We start from the raw sequence: 23,120 nt of genomic DNA, 5'->3' as shown, positions 1-23,120 counted from the left end.
TTGAAAGGGCTCCCCTGTGCTACTGCTTTCCACTCGGCTGGGAGAGGAGCTGGAGAGGAGAAGCGGGCAGCGGCGCGCACGACAGGGGGTCTGGCGCGCTTTCTACCCGCGGAGAGTAACTCGCTGATTCCGACTCCAGCGGGCGGTATGAAAACACCAAGTGGCGCACAGGATCGGGGAGAGCGGCAGCAATCACAAACAACAACAGCGATGCAATCCCTGTTGAAAAATGGCGGGAGATCCGACTCCACCGGCAACATTCCGTGTGACCCCAAAACCCTGTTACCCCGGCAGCCAGCGGCGCCGCACGCCTCCATCCCGCCCCTCAGCGCCCGCGCCATTGGTCCCTCCGAAACGGAGCCCGTGATAGTAGCTCCTTACTGGCACTCCTCTGTGTCTATCAAACATAAACACGCCGTGTGGGTACCGCCCCCGTCTGCGAGGAGGATGTGGCGTCTGGTGAGGGGGAGAGTTAAAGGTCACAGTCGGAGAGAGAAAAATAAATAAAAATAAACACAGGTTTATTGTTTAAAATATATAATGTTGTTTCTTTCCTGCGTTTTTTGTTATTTTTTTGTTTATTATTTGCCAGTAGTCTGTGTCCAGGAGGTTTAAAAATGCGCGTTTCTAGAGCAGGGCAGCATCCTGGGGTTTGGGTTTTGTAACAAAGCGGCGTCTGCGAGGCTCTGCACGGAGGCGCTTCACGCATTCGCCGCTTACTCGACTTCTGTGTCAAGCACTCTGCGTCAACATGCAATATATATATATTGTTTTTTTATGTGAATGTATGATACAATCTTATCTTAATAAGCAGCCAAACCTGTTTCTTTCCCAGGCCACTCAATAATATCACACACACAAACCACCCAGTTCAATTCTGCACACGATGCCAATTCAAAATGTAGAAATCACATTTTAAAAGCTTTAAAATCAATTGTTACCATTGACGACACAAATAACAGTTTTCAAAATTACAGTACAATTTAATATTTACAACGTTCAAACAGTACAAGTCATCTATTTTACAGAGTAAATGAATACTGTACTTTATATATTTTGATATTTCGTTAGAGGAAATAATTCCAATCGAGAACACAAACCGTGAAAGAAAACATAAAAAATAAAAAAATTAACAATGGACCCCTATGTTGACACTGTTAACATTTTGTCTTAAAAAATGTAATAAAAAAAAAAAAACACTTTCTTTCAGCAAAGGCAGCTAAGAATGTAAGATGAATTTGTAAGATGAAACTACCCTATCACCACCCCAAGGTAACTTTGTAGCAGCCCTGAGACACAATGCACCTTCAAGGTTTTAGACTGCGCACTTGATTGGTCCTTTACAGCAGAAGTTGAACAGGTAAGAATATATTTTCTGTGCAGATAAAATAATAAAATACTGCACTTGCATCCCATAATGGAGGAGTAAGTGTGTAAAGAGAAGGTGGGTGTCCAATGCAAGGCTAGTAGAGGGAGACAATCCGATAGATCAGCCTCACTCCAGGAGCTCCCCTGGCAGGCGCTGTGCCGTGGACTAGCCTGTGGAGGACGCTGTGGAGTTCAGAAGGTCTTGGGGAAGGCTCTGGCGGGCGTCCTGCATGCGCCGACGAGCTTTCTGAAACGCGTCTGGAGAGAGACAAAACAAAAAGCAATACTTGTTAACACGTATTTATACAGTAGTGTGCAAATGTATTAGATCACCTCATTTATATTATTAACATACCTACCTGCATGAAAACCTCTGCGTGCGAGAATTTCAATTTCCGCTCAGTAATCATCGATAGAGAAACAACAGGCACTCATTTACGAAAATGTTAGACCACTTTGCGCTTTAATTAGGCATTTTAAACAACTTCGGAAAAGTCTCCTGCATTTTACCATTTGGGGATCCGTGTTCCTTTTCTCTTACTATTTTAAATGAATTGCATGTGTGGCCTATTGAATCAATTAAATTAGACTATCACAAATTTGCCTATTTTGACAATTGTCCAAGATTTTCAGCTCCAGTGGTTTGATTTCACATGCACAGCAAATCAAAACTACAGAAGCAGTGGGGTGTTGTAATAAATGTGCACACCGCTGTATAGGAAACTACATACAATATACAAAACGACTTCGACTCAACTTAGCACTGCTGCTGTGGAGAAAAAACACACACAGCAATGAAACAAAGGAAGGTCCCAAAGCATGAAGCGGCTGTCATTCGAGGAGGGCTTCTAGCATTGACATCAGAAGAATGCAACTTGTTCGCAGGGAGGGTGCCCTTCCTTGTGATTAGAAACAGCCCCCTCCCCCCCCAGCAGCAGCACCACAGAGAGGCCCACAGTACATAGCAGAGCTCTCCTTACCCAGCACATTGTAAATGGAGCTCTGCTGGCTGAACCCTCCGAGTCGATCCAGCACACTCCGCCTCCTCTTCCTCAGCGCGCTTGCATCAATGAACGCCCTGCGGAAACAAAATGAGCCACTTGGTAAGGACATTCTTTATTTATATAATACTCACTGTTTCCCTATCTGAAAAAGGGAATTAGCAAAAGGGCCCAATTAAACAAATTAGTGAACTAACCACAGAGCACTATATTAGAATGTTATTGCATACCTTAAATATGCTCTTACTGAGTTATAAAAATAGTAGAATGTACTTTTGTAAACTATAATATTTTGGCCACTATTTTTAATATGTGCAGCATGGATAAAAAAACAAGAAGTAACATGCAATTACAATAAATATCATGTTTCTGACTAATGCACCTCTTTCAAGTGCATATTCTTGCCACACCAACCTGGACTGCTGGATACAGTGCAGTTTGAAGGAAACGCTTCCAGTGGTCTCACTGCGGAACCCAAATCGACTGAGCCGCTCCCCCTGCAGGAAACCCAACCCCAAAACACCCAGGATCAGCAGTGTGGAGAAAGCAGAGGGGGGTCCAGGGTGCACAGCATAGATGTAAAATTACAAATATATCTGTGGAAGTAGCCATTGGTGTTGGCTGGAAAATCTGATCTCACTTTTGTCAAAGTGAAAACAAAGTCGGAAGATAAACCATGTCCTGTCATCACTGGTTTCGTTCTGCAAAATCAATCGCACACATTCAGAGAACGGCTTGCTATATTGATTTTCCACAGCTAGAGGGAGCTTTTTGATTAGTGCAAAACAGGAGCAGGGAGACCACACTCTAGCAATACAAACAGTTACTTCCCTCATCGTTTCTTCCATATGGTTTGTACACTCTTTGCCACACAATGTTCTGTATCGCTTAAGCAGTAAGGGGTGTCAAGCTTAAATGTAGACATGCTTCAGTTTACTATAATACAACTAATCATTTAACTGTTCACTTGCATGTTTAAAAGCAGCTCATGAGTCATCAGCCTTTAAACTAATTTAGAACATCAGTTACTGGTATCGTTTATTTTAGTAAAGAGGCAAGACTGTTTTAACAATGTATGAAAGTTAGTTTCCCCAGGTTTGTGCTGCTCCCTTGTGCATTTGACACAGTACATAAGTGTCTAAGTGTACTCAGCAGTTTGTTTCACTGCAGCCAGTGGACACAGGGAAGTCCAATACGCGACTGTCCCACCTTGAAGGTCCCGGGCACCCTGGTGTAACTGATGTCCTCCAGTTCAGGGGATCCTCCAATGAAAAACCTGCGCAGTTCGGCCACAGTCCCACTCTGGATCGGGCGCCAGGTGGCACAGGTCAGAGTGTGGCATCCTGGGAGAGAGGCGAGAGGCAAAGAGCACATGACATGACAGTCAAAGCTCACCAGGTGGATGCTGATTGGATGTTGGGGCCTGTATTGAAGTGTTTCATTGGTACAGGTATTTAACCCTTTATATCCCTGCAGGTGTATTTCATTTTTTTAATCATCTTTTTAAAAGTGGGGTATTTAGAAAAAAACAGGCGACAATAACAAATCAAGGTTTCAATGCAGTTTATTCGTATGTTCTGCTGCCCCATTAGCGTGTGTAACGAGTGCGAGTCTAACCTGGTGTTGCAGGGATGACCAGGTACCCGTAGCCCTCCGTTCTGTAGCGCTGCCAGGAATCCAGAGAAAGCACCTTGAAATACAGCACGGGCCACTGGGGGTCTGAGTCTGGAGACACAAACAAGCAGGAGATTCAACACACACGTCAGAAAGAGCCATTCAAAACAGCAGTCACCTCAATACCAGTAGTCTAAGGGTACGCTAAAGTACGACAGTCTTAATAAATGCAAGGGATAGTCCTTATGATTACGGATTACTCATGAGTAACAAGCTGAAATGATCATTAATGAAGTGAAACCAATCAACACCTCACCTTCAGACTCATCCTCTTTCCTGAAGTAAGCCTCGCAGCTGAACGGATAGGAGAAGTATGCAACGTTCTCCTGAAATCAAAGCAGGCAACACGTCAAGCAAAGCTTTCCAAAACGCCATCTAAGGCACATGGCTTTGAAGCAGTTCATTTATCCTGGGCAAGTATGATCCTGGGGGAAGTGTGAGCAGGACTTAAAACTATCCTTGAAAACTGCAACTCAAAGCTCAGTTGTTCTGCCCAAGCCCTGTCCTTCTTTCAGCTGTCCTCCCTCGGCTGTACAATCTGATTTCTAACTACTATTTTAAGGACTAAACATATTTAACCCAGGATATATTTATTTTTAGTGATACACTTTTCATTCTTTTTTATATTTCGAGAATGTACATACAGTTGACTTTATAAGGAGTTTACCAATAACCTGGCAGGATGAGCATTACAATACAGGAGAAGGGTAACAAATATGCCTGTTTTGCTGTGGAGCTTGAAATACAGAGGAATACCATGGATTACAATACTGTTTATTAATAAAATCAAACTTCAGTGTAGTCTTTACTGTACACCAAATTGTAATGATTCAAAATACAACTGCAAAGACACAGAACTGTCTTCTATATGCTAGCTTGCCTTTATACAGGAGATCATCTGAATACTGAACAGCAACTTACATTCGCATGTAAAACGCATCTCCCCGAGTGATATTCAGCGGGGAGAAAACCGATGTGAGTCACACAGGGGAAGGACACAGACCAAAGTGATATTATTAGGCGCTTGTTTCTATTCCCTTCCATTGCTTTCTGCCCAGGACCCTTCAATGTGGTTATTATTATAAGTGGAGGGTGACAGTAACAGCAGTGATATTATACAGTATACAAGGTCCTAAATCACTGGAGTTGCACCGACTTGATCTATTCATTTAATACTATCAACCTTTGTCGGCTCTACATAACGTGCAGATTCCATATAGTGCACTGCCACCCCCGGCGTGTCCTTACCCTGCCCAGGGAGCGTGTGCTGCAGGTCTGGGTCACTCCGGAGAGTTGCTGGAAGGGCTGGCTCGACCAGTCTGGGATCAGAGAGGCAGGGTTAGTATCCTACAGCAGCAGAGTACTACCACCCTCTAAGCTTCACCCGTATGCTAATGCTGCGCTCAGCAATGGCCACACCAAGTTTCATTACAATTGGGGGAAGAAATAAACGTATTGCATGCAATCAGGTATTTAACAGGATATGCAGTTTAATCATTTCTAATGCTCATTAGAGGCAGTAGCTGGTTGGTTAATTAAGCAATAACCACATGGCACTGGGAGTGTATGATGAGAGAAGTCTCCCGTCTATAAAACCCAAGACAAGATCAAGCAGGAAAGGACGGAACTGAACTGAACTGAACTTCCAGATCTTCCCCAGATTGTAAGAAACACACAGGAAATGGTAGGTTACTCAATATAAGAATTGGGGATATTTATAAGCTTTGCAGCTTTAAGAAATGATCAACGAAATGAAAAAAAATATTCTTTTATTAAGCTGGGTGGGTACTTACTATTGGGAAGCTCAAAGAAGTAATGGATATACAGGTTGTCATATTCATAACCCTGGGCCGAAACTGAAAAGGAATGAAACAGGGTTTGGCTTCACCTCAGTTTAAATGTGGGTCTGAATATAAACACAAGGAGTGTTACTCACCTATCTCTCCATTGACGAGCAGGCGGAGAATTCCTGGGGGAGGCTGCGGGGGCAACACACAGCTTAGGAAACGTTATAATGTCTACAAACACTGCAACACATTATCCATGCTCAAGGCTAACATTACACAGCAGCTCAAGCACTGTACAGCAGTTCCAAAATGAGGACCCTGGGGGGCCACAAGACTCGATCTGTGGGGCCACAGCACACAGGCCTCCTGAAATACTCCCCTGAAACCTGGCAAAGCAGCATTCCCCAGGCTGGGGGACCCAATCAGAATTATGAGAAAAAAAGAGGACTTCACCTTCCTTTAAGATTTTTTTTTTTTTTTTAACAGTGTAGTCTTGGTCTTGCCAGTGGTCTGACTTTGGTGACTTAACCAAAGTAAATATGCAATACAATTTTAAAGCTGGAACTCACCATTTCAAAGTCCTGCCCGACCAGGCTGTTGAGATACTCTCTGTGGCGAATGTAAAGCTGGGGAGTGAAGGGTTAACTGGTAAGGGATCTACAGAAAAAAAAAAACCAGCTCACTGAAATTATAATAGGTGTTACTTTTAGTGTTGAAGAAGCTAAGAACATGACTACAGCCATTTGCTCTGTTATTTACAAAGACTAAATGCAATACACTTACAATTCTGGACCAAACATTAGGGGATAGGGTCCTTGCAAATGTACATGGTCTGGTTGTGTACACGACAGGAAGTGGTTAGGTACCAGGAAGGAGAAGCTTAAACATTTAATCTAAAGCACTGTCTTTGCAAACACTGTGTAACTGCAATGGTATAAACTGTGTGCATTTGCAAATATCTTTAGCACAAAGGAAACGATGGGGGTGATAATAATGGCCTACATTTTACACTTTCCCTTATTAATTTGTGATGTAGAAAACCTTCCTTAATAACTGTCTCCCTAGCTGCTCTATAGTGTGGAAGACAGACAGGGTGCTTCTCTCACGTCTTTGTGCACACGTCGCTCGCGGTCCTGCTCCTCCCTGGACATGCTCAGAGACACGTTCTCCACCACGTAGCTCCACAGCTCCTGCTTCTCTCCCTCTGTCTCCAACCTGTGAGGCAGAGCCGTCAGAAACGGCATGAACACGCACACTAGAGAATGGCACTGAGCACACACACTAGAGCAAGGCACTGAGCACACAAACTAGAGCAAGGCACTGAGCACACACACTAGAGCAAGATACTGAGCACACATACTAGAACATCATTAATTCCATACAAAGCCCATGACGCATCGTCTTGTTGAAGGAGACATTGTTAAGCATTTTTCACGAAGCAGCCCAGGAGCGTGGGGCCGGCCCTTGCCTGTAAGGTCCCTTGCAGCTGTTGAAGTCCGGTTTGACCGTGATGACCCCGTTGCTGTCCACTCTCACCGTGCACAGCACATACTCGTTCTCTCGCTGGCCAAGCCTGAAACACAACGACACACTTGGCTCACCGGGAAACTTACTTAAAAAAAAAAAAAACTACCATTGCTACCTGCTGCCTTCTTGCTGCAGTGTCCTGGGACAAACAAATAGTCGAACATGGGAAGCTCTACCTAGTGGCAAAAATCACAATTTCCGTAATCGTTCATATAACAGAATTAATGAACGACTGTCAAAAAGATATAGTGCCGAGGAAACCAGAGCATAAATGGTGTCTGACACGCATTAAATGATAAATGACACGCATTCCCCTGTATAGAACAGTGTTTCCTCTCCTTTCTTTAATAGCTCTTTTCACACGGTACCATCCTTACAGTTTTCTCATGCTTTTACACTGTACATTTACCCTGGTTTGCCATGTTCATTAATATGCTTTACCATGCCTCTCTATTCTTTACAATGCTTACCTATCCTTTTACTATGGGAATCGTTTATAAAGAGCAGATTATTTTTTTATTCTGATTATTTTTAACCCCATGATTGTGCCAGCAGTAGTTTTTGAGTATTCCCGGCGCATTGCTAGAGGGGTCTGGTGTGGGGGTGCTTACTTCCCGTAGGGCCCCAGGTCCCCCATGATGTGCATGGTCTGCACCGGCGTGTTGATCACATGGTTGTTCTTCACAAACTCCTCCGAGGGGTCCCAGGTGATCAGCCGAGACTTCGGGATGCTTCCTTCCCTTAAAAAAACAAAACAACAATATACTGCACAGCACACAACAGCACAGTGTCATCCCTAAAACATACACCTTGCACTTTATTACAGGGTTGTTTGCTTCTAATTTAGTAAAAATTTTACAGGTTTTTAAAATAGCAGTAAATTACAGACTAAACACTTTAAATATATGTGTGATTGGGTCTGATTTGAAATATAAATTGCTTTTAAAAAGGCACATAAAGGGGATTGTTGTGGCCACCAAATGCAGTTTTAGTTTCAAACTTTCATAATTTCAAAATACTCTGTCACAATTCTAAGATACAGCACTAAGAAAACAAAAAAGCACGCCCGCGATAAAATCAAGCACACAAAAAGACGAAGGAGTTAGAAATGAGTTTATAATAAACAGACCCCTGGAGGAATGAACAGCGAGTAACATTTCAAATGTATATTTCAAGCCCCGTGTGTGACTCACGCAATTCTCCGTTCCTGGCGTCTCCGGCGCACGTTGCTCATCCTCTCCGCTAGGAATGTGGGAGCGTGCATCTCCGGGATGGTGGCAGAGTGACAGTGCTGCAGGACACACACACACACACACACACACACTAACTCACTATGGGAGATACAACAGCAGCCATAGTCTATGCTGAATGATCCAGGCTAGGACTCCAATCATAACTGTAATGTTCCTTCAGCACTAGAAGTTCCCAATGTGTGATCCAGAGTAAATTCCAGGTGGTACCTGAAAAATTCCCCCAAATCTGACTGCTTCATCTTCCCATACCCCACACCTCAAATCGGCTATTCCAAACACAGCATCTCATTTCAACAACATCCTAGATGCTATTTTTCCACTGATGGAAGACCTGGAAATATTTCTCAAGCTGGAATAAAATGCAACGTGTACACTTTTGCTCAAAAGACAAGCTTCTTGTAATTTTACCCTATAAAAGTTTACCGCAGTATTTTTCTCCCGCTTTCCCCCTGGTTATACTATGCATTTATACTAGCGAGTTTACTGTTTTTATTACTATGCTTTACAGTAACTCGCTATTCTTTACAACACTACCCATTCTTTAATGTAGTTGGATTACACTTTGCTATCCTTTTACTATGGGAATCTTTTGCAAGGGTAAATGCTGTCTCTCTCAAGATGACTGTAATTGTCTTAAAAATATCTAAAGTATTAATACTTGTAAAGTTTCATATTTCTATATTCTAATTCTTAAAGGGGTCCCTCGCTCAGTCTGGGAGCCACTGTTCTATAGACGGCTGGATGAAACACAGGTAAGACATGTTAAATGAAGCCCTCACCTCCTCCAGGTTGGTGAAGCGGTCGTAGTCGGTGTAGGTGAAGATGCGCCGGTTCTTCCGGGTCCTCGATTTCTCCAGCTGCAGGATCTCATTGTGATACTGCCGGTCCAGCGGGCTCTGACAGGCCGCCTCTGTGCGGAACAGATCCACCTCAAACTGGATCGAGGAGAGGAGGGGGTATTGCACTGCTTTAGACCAGCTGCACGCGCTACACACGGGCCACACTTATATCAACCCTCATAAAGCATGATTTGACTATGGCAAGCAGATGCACAATTTAGTTCCATTTGTGATAGTGATGTAATGTAACTAGCTGAGATACTTTGCCACAACATTCATCATGCTTTACCACAACTGTCTGTAATTTACCATGCATGTTTTTGCTTTACTAATGTTTTGCTAGCTTTTACCATGGCATAAGACAGCAAGATGTTATTATGGTATTGCCAGCACACCCAAACACTGTAACCAACCTGGCTGAAGAGCTTCTCCTGCCAGCCCACAGTGACATCCTCTTCATCGTCCGGGCGACCGGCAGCTACAACAGAGTGCAAACAGAGCTTACTGCGTCAAAGGCTGGGGGTACAGTAGTACTCCCACTGCAGAGCAGTTTGATCCATTCCAGGTTTTACTGTGAGCAACCTACCTGAGCTGGCCTGAGTGTTGAAAGTGGACAGCTTGATCAGTCCCTTCTCTCTCTGCTCTGCAGCCTGCTCCTGGATCTTCTGGGAGAACACTGTGGTGGAGGTGACGCGCTGAATGCGAACGCTGAGCACACCAACAAAGAGGAAAACACAGTCAGAACTCATCATATATCATCATATATCAGGAAAACACAGTCAGAACTCATCATATATCAGGAAAACACAGTCAGAACTCATCATATATCATCATATATCAAGAAAACATAGTCAGAACTCATCTGTAATCCTCACAGCCCCCTGGTAACCTGGTCATGCTGTGTGCAATACTATTCTGCCTACGTTGCTATAGAAAGGGGCTAATCACCCCTCTCCTTTTTACACTACAGTATTCAATATACATTTAAAGGGCAGCAGACAAAGAGAAAGACTTGTATAGCTTTATGTGATATTATTACATAGTCTAGAGTAGATTGTATGGCTATGCGGGATATTTTCACAGAATGAAGGGTTGTGTTTCTGGAGGTTTGCTCCTATCAATGTTTTCAGTGGGTAGACTCTAGCAGTAAATGTTTGTTTGACAGTTCTGTAAGGACTGCTGAATGAATTTCTGATGCATGCATGACATGCCCTCAGCTTGTGTCCCAACAGATTACCTTTGAGAAACTTAAACAAACCGCAGTGTCTGCTTAACGAGAAAGTAGACTGAGTGTACAGAAGGCTAAATATGGGTTATATTGAATTACATTACTGTGTACAATTGCACGGCGTTTTGGCTGCGGTTTTAACTTAATTCAATTACAAGTATCCCTGAACAGTATACTGTTCAGTTATCTCAAAACGTACTGTTACCATTCAAAACTTCATGTATGACTGTTATGGGAGTTTCTGTCCATAAATACTGTATTTAATAATTCATATTTCTAAAAATGTTTTTTGCATGTTTTTTTGCATGTGGTTACCAATTTCCAGAGTGAAAAACCTTTTCTTTTCAATTCACTGAAGCTGTAGCAACTCTGAAACAGCATATGAATTATTAACCAAGTCATCCATACGTTTCTTTATTTTATTTTTGTATTAATATATCACTCTGCTATCAATTTGCTGAGCACACTGCTACAGTTTTGTGAAAACAATAATAAAAACCGGGACGACGTAACAATTTTACCGTTTCTGATTGCGAACAAGGGTGCAAACTGGGGTATTACCAGTCTTCCCGGGACGTCTGGTAACCCTATGTACTATTACTTACCGTATTTTCAGATTCTTAACAGAATCCCGGGACCGGTAAACCGACTCCCCGTCGTCGGTACTCCAGCTCTCCGCCATCTTCAGCAGCTATCTCCGGGCGAGCGGGGAGGTGGAGCAAACAAACTGACACTCACTAACAAACTCGTGTATATTTTTGTTTGCCGCAGTGTGAGCTTTGACTGAATCCTGTGCGTTTTAATAAATAAACAGCCTTTTCAGTTTTAACAACATGTTCATGTTCAATAACAAGCAAAATAGTTGGTTTGTTATTTTTACGACAGAGGCCCAAACCCGAATGTTTAGCGTCCTACGGCATCCATGGCAACGTGGTTGAGATGCTGTGTTTATTCGTATTGCAAATATTGTCCATTGCTGCTAATGATCGATCTTTCAATGTGTTTTAAAACATAATTCATTTCAGTTTCTGCATTACATACAGTCAGTGAGTTCTGCAGCCTGTAATATTGTAATTTAAAAAAAAAATGTTTTGATTCATTTGAGGATATTGCACTGTATCAGATTAAAGCTTAAATGTGGATGGAAATTATATATAAATACGTATATTACTGAACGAGGTCCATGCTTTTCATTCTTTCCCCATAGAACATATTGAATTTCCTCTGCCTGCGCCTATAGCATCACCCTATAGAATGAACTGATTTAGCTTCATAAAAGACGGAACCCGCTGAATACCGTTACGTTAACATATTGAATTACATACTGCTTTGTAGTTTTCCATATACTTCAGGAACTACTGAAAAAAATGGAAACGCGACATTTCGAAATCTAACATGAAACACTGTACTATTGTTATGGCTTTTGGTAAACGTTTGCAAAATCATTTTGTAGCTTCTTTGATTTCATGATGTTAAATAAAAGATCTACATTATGTTCACCTCGCTTTAAAATCCTCCCACATTTGCTCTTTTGGACGTGGGGCAGCTTAGTGAGCAAAAACTTCTGTGGTGAACTTCCAATCCTTCTAGCTGACTGGCAGATTTCCTTTACTGATGAAACATAGAAACCCTACCTGAGGACTTTTAAGGAAAGCTTCACAGATGCCATGTGGCAGGAGAATCCTTATTAAAACATAAACGCAACTGAAAACTTACACACACAAAAACACACATCCAAAAATATATATTCATTAGTTTTTATTGTCATTTATAAAATACAGTGCTAAAATGCATCTTTCAGTAGCCTTGTTTGAACAATGTTCATAAAATCAGAAACATGCTGTTGTTAAAACACAGTGGTGCCATGGGTTGAACACTTAGTGGACAGTCGTGCTGTCAGTCAGAAGCCAGGTCTGGCTTGATTTACAGCCATGTAGTACTGCAATGCCACCTGGGACAGTCACAGATGGTAAAGGTACCTCGCAGTGAACTCGTCGATTGTATTTCTGCTGGCAGTTATGATTGTACGATGCTGGTGGTTTGTGGATATCCACTCACAGTAAATTATTGGTGAGATAAACATATATTTGAAGATTAAACATGTAGCTGTCTATTCAAATGAGATAATCAGTGACTGGCCTGCTTACTAAAGAATACACTGAGAACAAACCTGACAATGTACTTAATTGAAATAGAAAAATGCCCTTAATAGAGTCACACACACACACACAGGTTTTCCCAGACAACTTTTACAATTATTCAGACAACAGTGGTATTCAGAGCCACCATCTTTTAGATGAATTGTACCGACCCCACAATCTACTGTACCAGCAAGCAGACCATGCTGCAGCAGGCAGCGGTAATGGCGTCTTCAAAGCCAATTCATTTCAAACTAAAAAGGCAATTACGCTTACTGCAAACGGTCTTTTTGTTATATTGATAATATCACACACGAAGCGCCTGTAAAATGTTCAAGGGTCTGTAAAGCAGCAGACGTCTTCAATCAACAAAATCTATAAAATCAACTTGCAAAAAAGATTTTTTGCAAGTATAGCAAAATACTGAGTTTCAATAAAATCCAATTTATATATATATATATATATATATATATATATATATATATATATATATATATATATATATATAGCTTCCCCAAAGGTCTTTTCTTTTCGGCATGTATAAAAATCACCCTGCACACAGTTTACAACAAACAGGGAGGGTGTTTAGCAGATTTAAAATAAAATAAAAACAATACATTACATTTGAGCTAATACTAGTTACTTCATACATGATTTGTGTTACAAAAACAAACAGCATCTTGATATCACATGTAGAGTTCGGAGGCAGGGAAGCAGAGTGCTGCACTTGCTGTTTTCACTAGCACTGTCTTCACTGACTAGCGGAAGGCACTGAAAGCCGTGTTCATTCACTAGTTGATCATCTCATACCTGGCAGGGCTAATAAAAAACAGCAAGTCCCCATCCTCCCTGACAGGGAGCGTACGAGAACCTTGGGCTTTCACCCGCTGGGTTTGCTAACTTCCCAAAATGAAATCAACCTGGGCAATCCGTGAGGCAGCGATCCACGTGTACGCATCAGCACTCCCAGCGTGATCAGCTGATCTGAAAACTAAGAGATGCCTATCTGACGGTGCCCCTTTAGTTAACCGCCTGAGGTTGATTCTCACCAGTTTTGTACAGTTGCTGAAACAATTTCAAAACTTGCACCTCAGAGTACACAGCTTGATAAAGAAGGTATTTTCTGTTCATCATCTACTCACACTTCACAGTAGGTAAAACGTGACATATGCATAAACCAGTAAAACAGCTCCTCTAAGGTTTTTCATTCAACAATTTCTCAAACATTTGTATGTGTGTGTACAGTATATATATATATATATATATATATATATATATATATATATATATATATATATATATATATATATATATATATACAATCTACGTTTATATCAGGCAACAGAGCATTGTTAAAACTCCACAGTAACAAATACCACCCTCTGAAGACTACATTTTGACCCTGGATTCATAGACCGTTAGTAAAATGGGTTTGGTGGGCTGCAGCTCAGTCTCTCTCACAAAACCAACACTGTGCAATTCACCACATCTTCAGTAGTCAGTTTTAAAAAAAGAGCATTGGGTGGGACTGGGTACTGAATTAAACTGATTTTGGATGGTGGTCCCTCCAGTCCAGGGCAGTCGGGGTTCCCGGTCGCATGTACTGTGGATGGATAGCCTTAAAATGTGTTCATCATGAACAAGAAATCATAACCAATGCAGTTATAATGCAGCTAGCTCTGTGATACAGGCTGGAGGACTGAGTTTTGTTCTGTACAAATTCTCTTCAGAGGAGGCGCCCCAGAATCATAGTCTTCCTCCGCCACCTGAGGAAATGAGGAATACTGCCATTACAAGATAACCTTGAGAGACTGTTACTGCACATGAACACCCAACTTAATACAACATGCAATAGCAGTTCTCTCAGCAGTAACTATAAAATAAACAAGGGTTTAGTATGAAAAAAAATACAGTCAAGACTGGTAAGAGGGGAGGGACTGGGAGAGTGGTAGTGTGGCCCTGCTAGTAAGAGGGGAGGGACTGGGAGAGTGGTAGTGCGGCCCTGCTGGTAAGAGGGGAGGGACTGGGAGAGTGGTAGTGCGGCCCTGCTGGTAAGAGGGGAGGGACTGGGAGAGTGGTAGTGCAGGGACTGGCCCTGCTGGTAAGAGGGGAGGGACTGGGAGAGTGGTAGTGCGGCCCTGCTGGTAAGAGGGGAGGGACTGGGAGAGTGGTAGTGTGGCTGTACAGTCTCTCTTACTTGAGCGCTCAGTGGTAAGAGATCCTCTTTAATCAGTGTGGGAGGCTCTTCCGCAACTTCACAGGTCGGCAATGACGGCTCTAAAATAAAGATTGGAAAAAAAAAAATGAATGAAAACCGCGCAGTGTATTTCTCTCTGGAGGTCAACCCCACCCGAGCGCACAGCTTGGCTTTGCGTTCCAGACCCCAGTGCCCCCTCTCCTACCCTCCATGCTCTCCTGGCCCAGCGTGGGAGGCTGCGAGTCGTCTGTCCGGAAGTCCAAGGTGTGGGCTGGGCTCACCGGCTCGCTGGGCTGGGGGCTCGAGTTGCTGCTGCTGTCCACTTTGGGCTGGTAGGAATCCGACAGCGAGCTCTGGTTACTGTTCTCATCTGAAATACAGCAAAGACAGGAGCTTGGAAAGGGCACGGCTAGTTAAGCTACCCTGAGAGCGACCTCATCATTTCTATGCATGACATACCTGCAGTCAAAACTCGTGACACATTGAGCATTACTGTAATGATATAAACAGCAGCAGATCTTAAGCTGCTTATTAACTGCATGTATCCAGTAGGAGTTTCCCCCCAGGGACTGATTAACTGACCTACTTCTTAATATTATTGCATGCAATTAAAATGCAGCGAAAGTAGGGCTGCAAAAAGACCTAAGCTTAAATACAAATTAACTTTCAGATACTGAAACAAGTGACCCTAACCGTTCCTATGACTGGCACGCAATGGAAACTGCACACAGAACTGGGTTCCTTGAGGTTCTCAGAAGCCTGTGATTGCTGGAGCAGAAGAGACGCTGATAACAAAGGGATTGTGCGCCACTAACCCAGAAAGTCCAGCAGGACAGAGCGGTTGCTTTCCGCTGCTGAATCAGTAGGGAACCTCTTGACTTCTCTCCCTGTGTTTCCATTGGCTTTGCTTTTGCTCTTCTTCAAAAGAAAGAAAGAGATTTATTAGTCAAGACTCTATTTTATATAAGTTGCTGGTGTGAGTACGGTGCGCACTCTACATACCCGACTGTCAAATATCAAAACAACTGGCCCGACTGAACATTGTTAACAAAATGCCTTTCATAGGAGACAATAATCTGCTTCTTGTCTACAGATCTTTTTTTGATTTTTGACTTCAAACTTGGCAAGGCAACCTGGCTTCAACAATGGTTCTGTGGAAGGCGGCACAACTTTGAGCAGAGGTCTGTTAGAACAGGAAAAACTGACAAAAGGAAATCACCTTTAATGAAACAGAACCCCTTTCCTTGGTTACAGCTGGAGCAAGCTTAAGTTATCTCAGAATGGCTTCATGTTACAAAGAGCAGCCACGCCACACTGAAAGTAAACTGTAACATGTAACTCGAGCTTAGGAAACCACAGCTGTTTTTCCATGACAGCTCAAAACTGCTATCAGCCTGCCTTTGTGGCAGCTGCATTTTCTTCTCATTTTCCAGTATCCGATTCCCCATACCTTGGCCTCTTTGCATTTAATCACTCACACTGAAACGATATGCAGCATACACACTTCCGAATCACACACACACAGTTCAAATGATAGAAGCCAGCTGCCCTACCTCCTTGGTATCCGCAACTGGTACCCACTTAAATATCCTGAGCGACGTGTCTCCCACGGTCACCCACTTCTTCTCCCTGCAGAAGAGGAGGGCAAACAGGATTCCTGTGTGAAAAGGAAAATAACTCTCCCTCCAACTGGTTCAGAAACAAGGGTGGAAAATAACGACAATGGGTCTCAGTAATAAAAGACTGAAGTGACAAAAACTAAAACGGAGGAGGCTCACCATTAAACCTGACAGCTGTAAAAAAAAAACTAAGTTCTTTCCAAAACCTGGAAAATAAAAGCGCTCAAGATCACAAGTGTCACTGCGGTGCGAAGGCTGGCAGGAATGCTGTGCCGAAATCGCTGCACCCACCAGAACACTGTTCATTTCTGGCAGATTTATTACGACAAAATGTCCACTTGGCAGGTGAAGCATGCTGTGAAAGAGAGGCAGCACAAAAACACCAGGTGAACAGGGGCTTTGTGTCACTGAAGCAGTACGATGACAGGCTTCAGACAACAAGCACACCTTCTCACTGTCTGGTTTATAAGAAGCCGGAGACACTGTAAAGTGCCACAGTTATCTGCAGGCATGAAACACAACTGTAGGCTTTGAGACATGACAGCAGAACATACCTACCATACTACTACAAAGGAAATGGAATTACAAACAGGCACTCAGACTGCATACACTAACCATGAAGCGTGACATTGTGCACCCTGCAATAAGCTACAAGCACTGGCGTAGGGATCTGAATGTTAGAATCACCTCGACTCCTTCGGGGGAGTTGGAGATTGAAATCTGCAGTGTTTTATTTTTAGCAAGGCCCAGTCAATCACTTAATTGGAGCCGGTTCCTTATGAAACAGTCTTGACAGCGAAACACCTGCCAACCAAGCGCTTACTCTCAGCGCCGTATCAAAGTCACTCAGATTCCGGTTTGAAACTGACTGGCAGCAGGTTCGTGTGAGGGAATTACAGAATATTTTTCATAGGCTACAACTTTTGGAACACATCTCCCCATGTTTAATTCTCACGCAGCTAACCATCCTGAATCGCAAGCACTCCCACCCCTTTCTGCACAGCACAGCCCGGCCACTTGCCATCACCAAGGCGACCAGTCCGCACCCATGCCTCTCATTGGTGACGGGGACTGTCAATCAGCCTCTCCTCTCAACCACCTCCCCTCCCTCTCCGTGAACTTTCTCTTTGGAGAGTGTTTGAAAGAGTTTTATTTTCACAAACTAGAAACCAAAGTCGGCCTGTCTCACTTACCATCTGCGGACCTTTTCGATGGCCGCCATCACCTTTTTAATATCATCTTTGGCGCGGCTGCGGGTCTCGGCTCGAACCGAGCGGCCCGACATTTTCAACCTGGTTTCTTTTTTTTTTTTTTTATCTCCGGTCTGTCCCAGCCAGAGGCTCGTCACCGTCCGGCGCTTTACTCTCGCGAGAATGGTTAAGCCGCTGTTTACGCGTGAGCGCTGCATAGCCTGTCATACATAAGTGCATAGTCCAAGTACAGTTCCCTTCTATTGCATATTAAACACATGGCTCTTTCAAGCCGTTCCAGCCCAGGACCTTGCTCCAGCCATCTCCTTACTGTTATCAAAGCAGCAGCTGGGAGCCTGGTCACAGCATGGTAACGAAGGACCTGGCTTTAACGAGGTCCTGGTGAACAGACTGAGAGAGACACAACTCGCTATGACTGCCGGTCTCTTCTACTGTTACTAAGCACTGTACTTTCTCTTGCATGCAGGAGTAAGAAAATACAGAGGGGAGATTTTGAAATCCATGCCATTTGCTCTCGTGGTGGACAGAAGGAGTTAAAGAAACGTCCTGTTTTGCCTTGTGCAGATGGGATTCACAAGTGATTCAGCTACTGCTGCTGCTTTGAGACTCAGCACGGGTTTGAAAGCACTTATTTAAGTTATTCTCAGTATGATATACTGGTGACAGTGTTGCCTGTAGATTAGAGCACAGAACTGGGAGGGTAGTTAAAGAAATGAAGTTGCAGATTCCAGCCCTGCTTGCACACTTGGCACAAAAGATGCCAGAAGCTTTGGGACCGTGAGACAGAAACACTACCATTAAACCATTCTTGAACGTCTCCACACCAAACAAACAGGACTGGAATATAAACGGGCTGTGCAAACCGTGCCTGTTGAAATACTCACCAAGAAAAGAATGTTAAACAAGTCTTCTAGAAATTGGATCTGATCACATTTGTTCCGTCTCCTGGTCAAACACATTCACAATCACACATTTTCACATGTGAAAGGTACACAGTAAATATAATGGGCTCCACTTCAACCAGGGCCCAGGTCTGCTTTGGGTACAGGTTTTCTTTTTAAATTAAGTTTGTTTTTTTTTAAGCAAAATGAAAACAAACATGCACACGCTTGCTTGCTTTTTTGCAAAACACATCAATTTTATTAGAAACACAATTTGTTTTAAAACCAGCAAGCGCACGCAAGAAACAGCAGAGAAGAACAAGAACAGTTTAATTTAGTTTTGAAGTTGGGAAATGCCTCTCCTCTCTCTCTTTCATTCCCTGACCGCGCACACACTGTCCAGGGCACTCTGTGCATCTCTGATTTGCAGTTGCAGTCTCTGGCGCATGCCCTCGTTGGAGGCTTTCTTCAGCATGGCCTCCATCTCGCGGATGGCGGCGCGGTAGCCGGGGGTGTTGTGGAAGACGCGGATGACGCGGTCCCCGCTGGTCACTACGAATCGGTTGTTGATGTCGAAGTGCAGGGAGCTGATCTCCTCGCTGTGCACCCCCTGGAACTCCTCCTCCAGCTCCCCGCTCGCCGCGCTGTACAGAGCCAGGCTGGAGCCGCAGGAGATGGCCACCACGCGGGCGTCCGGGGAGAGCGCAATGCGGCACGGCTCCGACACCTGGCACTGGCCCGTCAGCAGCAGGTACGGGTCCTGCTGCTGCTTGTACTCCACATCCGTATCCCACAGCTTCCACGTCCCGTCTTTGGAAACCGTCACCATCCTGAAGGAAGAGGAAAGCATTCACAATCTGTGACGAAATTCCAACAAGTGCACAGGCTAAAATGAACTAAACATTCAGAACACTGGCATCTAAGGTCAAGCAACTGCAGCTACAAAAGTCACTTGCTGTTTCTGAAAGAAAGCAAGACAATGACATCTTTCATGTGAAACCAAGTTTGTACTAACCCCTTATTGAAGAGGTTTAGAGGTCAGAAATATCAGGCCCTCTGTTTATGAATGCAGGAGTCTTTGTAACCCTGCGGGTCTCACCTCCTCGAGTCGTTTGAGAATGAGAAACTGCAGACGCCGGCCGAGTGCCCCTTCAGATCAAACGCCCGCGCCACCTCTTTAAAGTCGCCCCCCTTCCCGAAACACACCTCCCAAACCTTCACATCCGGGGTGAATCCACAGGACGCCACAAACCTGCCACAGCAAAGAGAGAGGGGAGGGAATGATGGTATGGAGGAACCACTAAACTTGGGATATTTAAACTGTCTATGAGTGGAAGTAGCAACACATTCGCTTTGAAACAATGTTACAGCAGACAGCATTAGGATAAGGGTGGAGCAGATGATGGACTTCTGTGCTGCATGCACGGTTCAGTGTGCTGTGTTTCATGAACGCAACAGAAAGAGCTTGGAGAAGCAGCACAGAAATAGAGGGAGGAGTGGACAACAGCAATAGACAGTCCCACAGACAGCAGTGGTAGAGTGGTTGGCAGACTAGCATCAGGAATGGGGTCTGATTAGACAGAGAAGCGGAGAGCAGCAGGAAGGAAGAGACAGTGGACAGAGCAGCTGACCTGCCACAAGGAGACACGGTGGCGTACGCGTTGGTCATCTGGTTGGTGTTGATGGAGGCCAGGACCTCCCCTTTCAGGTCCCAGATTAGGATGGTGGTGTCGCTGGAGGCCGTCATTATGAACTTCCCTGAAACAAGGAGCACACAAGGGATGGGGGATTAGGAAGGCTCAGGAGCATTCACGAAGGACACTCTGCAGGCTCAATATCAAAGCTCAGCAATACAATACTGCCTTTCTGATCAAAAAGCCCTTCCAAAGAGCAATATTAGCACCAACAGGACACTGATGTCTTTGTTAAAGAAATTACATAAATGAGGCATAACAGGACTGGGGAATCCTCTTGCCCAGTGCTGCTAAATGATCAGGCACCAGCTGTCATATCCACAATAAAACTGTTTTTCTCCATGGTTGCCTGTACCAGCAGGTAATTAAAGACAGCTCAGGAAAAAGCATGCCGACTCCTCAGAGTGCTGGCACTTGGTCCACTTTAATAACAGGTAGATTTCCTCCTCAACTCTGACAACGAACCTCATGATCCCCAGCCAAAAAAAGTCTTTGGACTTGTACTGCCTTGGTCCTGTTTTAAAATGCACATCATGTGGTTTGCAAAATCGAGTCCAGTGCTTTGCAAAGTCGAGTTTTCCAGCTAGCGTTAGAAAGTGCATCCCATGAGATCACGTTTGATTTCGCCGAGGAGACTCAACTCCCCTCACTCCATCCCTGGCAGCAGCACCGCGCACGTTGCCAGTCGGCCCACAGGAGAGTAGAGAGGCCCTGCTACCTGTCTCTGCGATGCCGATGTTGATCACAGCAGCCTTGTGTCTCTGGGGGAAGTCCTCGGGCGCAGCGATGAAGGTGACCGAGCCGTCGTCCTTCTTGTTCATCTTAAACACGCGGATAGTCTCGCCGTTAGCCAGCCAGGTGATGAAGGCCCTGCACCACAAGACAAGGGGTGAGGGGCGGTCAATACCCCACAGGGAGGGCAGCTGTGGTGTGGTGACCGCATTGCAAACACTGATCACATCCAACTAAATACGTTACAAGCATACACCCAATATGAAGGCATTTGTAGATTATTCTTCCGCTGTTTACCATGTGTTTAATACATATTGGTGTGTTTAATGTAGAGCTACTGATGCAGACATGTATGCTGGATCAGCTAGTAAGATATTAGGACTACCAAATGGATTCTAGTAAGTGACTAAGCTGCTATTAGGATTAGTAGCGAGACTAACTGGTAAACTAACTTTAAAGCCCACTAATTTGTAGACGTCCACCTGGATTGAAACACTAAATTTAGTAACTCCTAGAGCTTACCGCCCCACGGCAAAACATTTTCTAACCTTTCACTAGCCCAACTTTCCTGCAAGCCCCGTACTAACGGTCCTGAAGACTTTCCCAGGCTCTGTACTCACTCAGCATGGCGTGAAACGTCACGCAACCTACCGCGAGTCGGGGCTGAAGCTGACGAGGGTGGCGTGGTCCAGCTCCACGTTGGCGCGCAAGCAGCGGTGCTCCCGCTCCAGGAAGTCCTTGGTGCTCCAGATGCGGACGGTGCGGTCGTCGGCGCAGGACGCCAGGTACTTGCCATTGCTGCTGAAGTCCAGGCAGGTGACGTTCCCACTATGAGCCTGCAGAGGAGACAGGGTGAGACGGCAGAGCTTAGCTTCTTTCAGTACCGCACACAACTTAATGGTTGAAGTTACTGATTTCTGAGTCAACTTACACTAGGAATCGGATCAGCACTACATAGCACTAACTGGCAATCCTAGCCAGGCCTTGACTGCACCTACCTTGAGAGAGGATGCCAGCAGCGGGTGTGAGAAGGTGTGCTGCTGTGGTTTCTCCTTACGGGGGCGCTGCTGAGGTTTCTGTTTCTTCGATGGGAGGAGTCTCTCCGATTGCCCGTTTATTTTCTCTTCTGAAAACACATACCACATTTAAAAACGTCACAAATGAATGCTGACCCAGGAATTGCCTCTGGATATTAAATTTGGCATTGAATGCCCCAACAAACAGTTTTTCAAGAAGTGTTGTTGCAACACTGCAAGAGTGTTTTGCTTTGTATTTATGTTATCCAACACAATCTCACACAATAAATAATGCTCTTAAAAAAAAAAACTGAACAGGCAGTTAAGACCTCCTCCACACCAGTAGATATTTCCCACCTTCTACTCAACTAAATATTTAAGTTGCTGTATTAATACAGTTGCTACAGCTTCTTAAAATAAAGCACACGCAGACTCACTCAACAGGTCGTGTCACTTACGGTTCAATCGACCAGATCTGAAATAGAAATCTCTGTTCCCAACCTGAACTCTGGAATTAAATATTACAAGTGCGGCGTCTTTTCTGCGGGCAGAGGGCGCTGTCCTTGGGTTAGCGACATCGACACGACTAACCAGCCGCACCGAGGCAAAAGCTCAGCGGCGTGAAACTAGCAGAGCCATGAGCTTAGCGCCGCCTAGCGGACACCCACCCTCCCCGAGCCGCTCAGAATAGGGAAACGAGCTAAACACCGCCGCCGCGTTAACATTAACCTCCTTACCGACTGTGTCCGTGTTCTGGCCGGATTCCTCTTTCTGCTCGTCTCGGTGTTTCCCCAGAGCGACAACGACGAGGAGGACCAGGGCTCCTATTAGCATGGAGACGGCCACCAACACGGCTAACTCCATCTTTACTAATCCAGGCTCGCTTCTTCTGCCACGTTAGAGTAACACTGTGAGGGTACGAGGACGTCGATTACGTTCATCAAAAAAAAACACA

The 23,120-nt window shown here is 44.4% G+C and overlaps 3 protein-coding genes across 5 annotated transcripts; all 3 read right to left on the bottom strand.

Moving 5' to 3' along the window:
- Positions 1-1,124: 1,124 nt before the first annotated feature.
- On the bottom strand, positions 1,125-11,586 carry mks1 (MKS transition zone complex subunit 1). 2 transcript variants are annotated; one of them, XM_041240960.1, is made up of 18 exons: positions 11,283-11,586; positions 10,036-10,157; positions 9,863-9,927; positions 9,390-9,545; positions 8,551-8,648; positions 7,969-8,097; positions 7,299-7,403; positions 6,937-7,045; positions 6,400-6,456; positions 5,980-6,022; positions 5,837-5,899; positions 5,292-5,362; positions 4,300-4,369; positions 3,987-4,094; positions 3,579-3,712; positions 2,784-2,866; positions 2,349-2,446; positions 1,125-1,626 (listed from the first exon to the last, which is right to left on the bottom strand). In XM_041240960.1, the coding sequence occupies exons 1-18, from the start codon at positions 11,357-11,359 to the stop codon at positions 1,535-1,537; spliced, it is 1,680 nt and encodes a 559-aa protein (XP_041096894.1). In that variant the 5' UTR covers positions 11,360-11,586; the 3' UTR covers positions 1,125-1,534. The 2 variants fall into 2 exon arrangements, with proteins under 2 accessions (XP_041096894.1, XP_041096896.1); XM_041240962.1 differs by lacking the exons at positions 1,125-1,626; positions 2,349-2,446; positions 2,784-2,866 and adding an exon at positions 2,875-3,070.
- An 834-nt stretch (positions 11,587-12,420) lies between these two features.
- On the bottom strand, positions 12,421-17,961 carry bcl7ba (BAF chromatin remodeling complex subunit BCL7B a). The gene is made up of 6 exons (XM_041240957.1): positions 17,825-17,961; positions 16,566-16,641; positions 15,828-15,930; positions 15,218-15,382; positions 15,013-15,092; positions 12,421-14,581 (listed from the first exon to the last, which is right to left on the bottom strand). The coding sequence occupies exons 1-6, from the start codon at positions 17,914-17,916 to the stop codon at positions 14,489-14,491; spliced, it is 609 nt and encodes a 202-aa protein (XP_041096891.1). The 5' UTR covers positions 17,917-17,961; the 3' UTR covers positions 12,421-14,488.
- Positions 17,962-18,980: 1,019 nt separating this feature from the next.
- Positions 18,981-23,090, bottom strand: tbl2 (transducin beta like 2). Of its 2 annotated transcripts, none has more exons than XM_041240955.1 (7): positions 22,903-23,090; positions 22,148-22,272; positions 21,801-21,985; positions 21,136-21,287; positions 20,355-20,481; positions 19,823-19,975; positions 18,981-19,553 (listed from the first exon to the last, which is right to left on the bottom strand). In XM_041240955.1, exons 1-7 carry the CDS (start codon positions 23,027-23,029, stop codon positions 19,097-19,099), a joined length of 1,326 nt encoding a protein of 441 aa, XP_041096889.1. In that variant the 5' UTR covers positions 23,030-23,090; the 3' UTR covers positions 18,981-19,096. The 2 variants fall into 2 exon arrangements, with proteins under 2 accessions (XP_041096889.1, XP_041096888.1); XM_041240954.1 differs by having other exon boundaries at positions 18,983-19,553; positions 22,148-22,275; positions 22,903-23,088.
- Between the last annotated feature and the right edge of the window lie 30 nt (positions 23,091-23,120).

This window comes from Polyodon spathula, unplaced genomic scaffold, assembly GCF_017654505.1.
Source record: "Polyodon spathula isolate WHYD16114869_AA unplaced genomic scaffold, ASM1765450v1 scaffolds_731, whole genome shotgun sequence".
In the NCBI taxonomy this organism is placed as follows: Eukaryota; Metazoa; Chordata; class Actinopteri; order Acipenseriformes; family Polyodontidae; genus Polyodon; species Polyodon spathula.
This window is presented reverse-complemented; position numbering and strand designations above follow the sequence as displayed.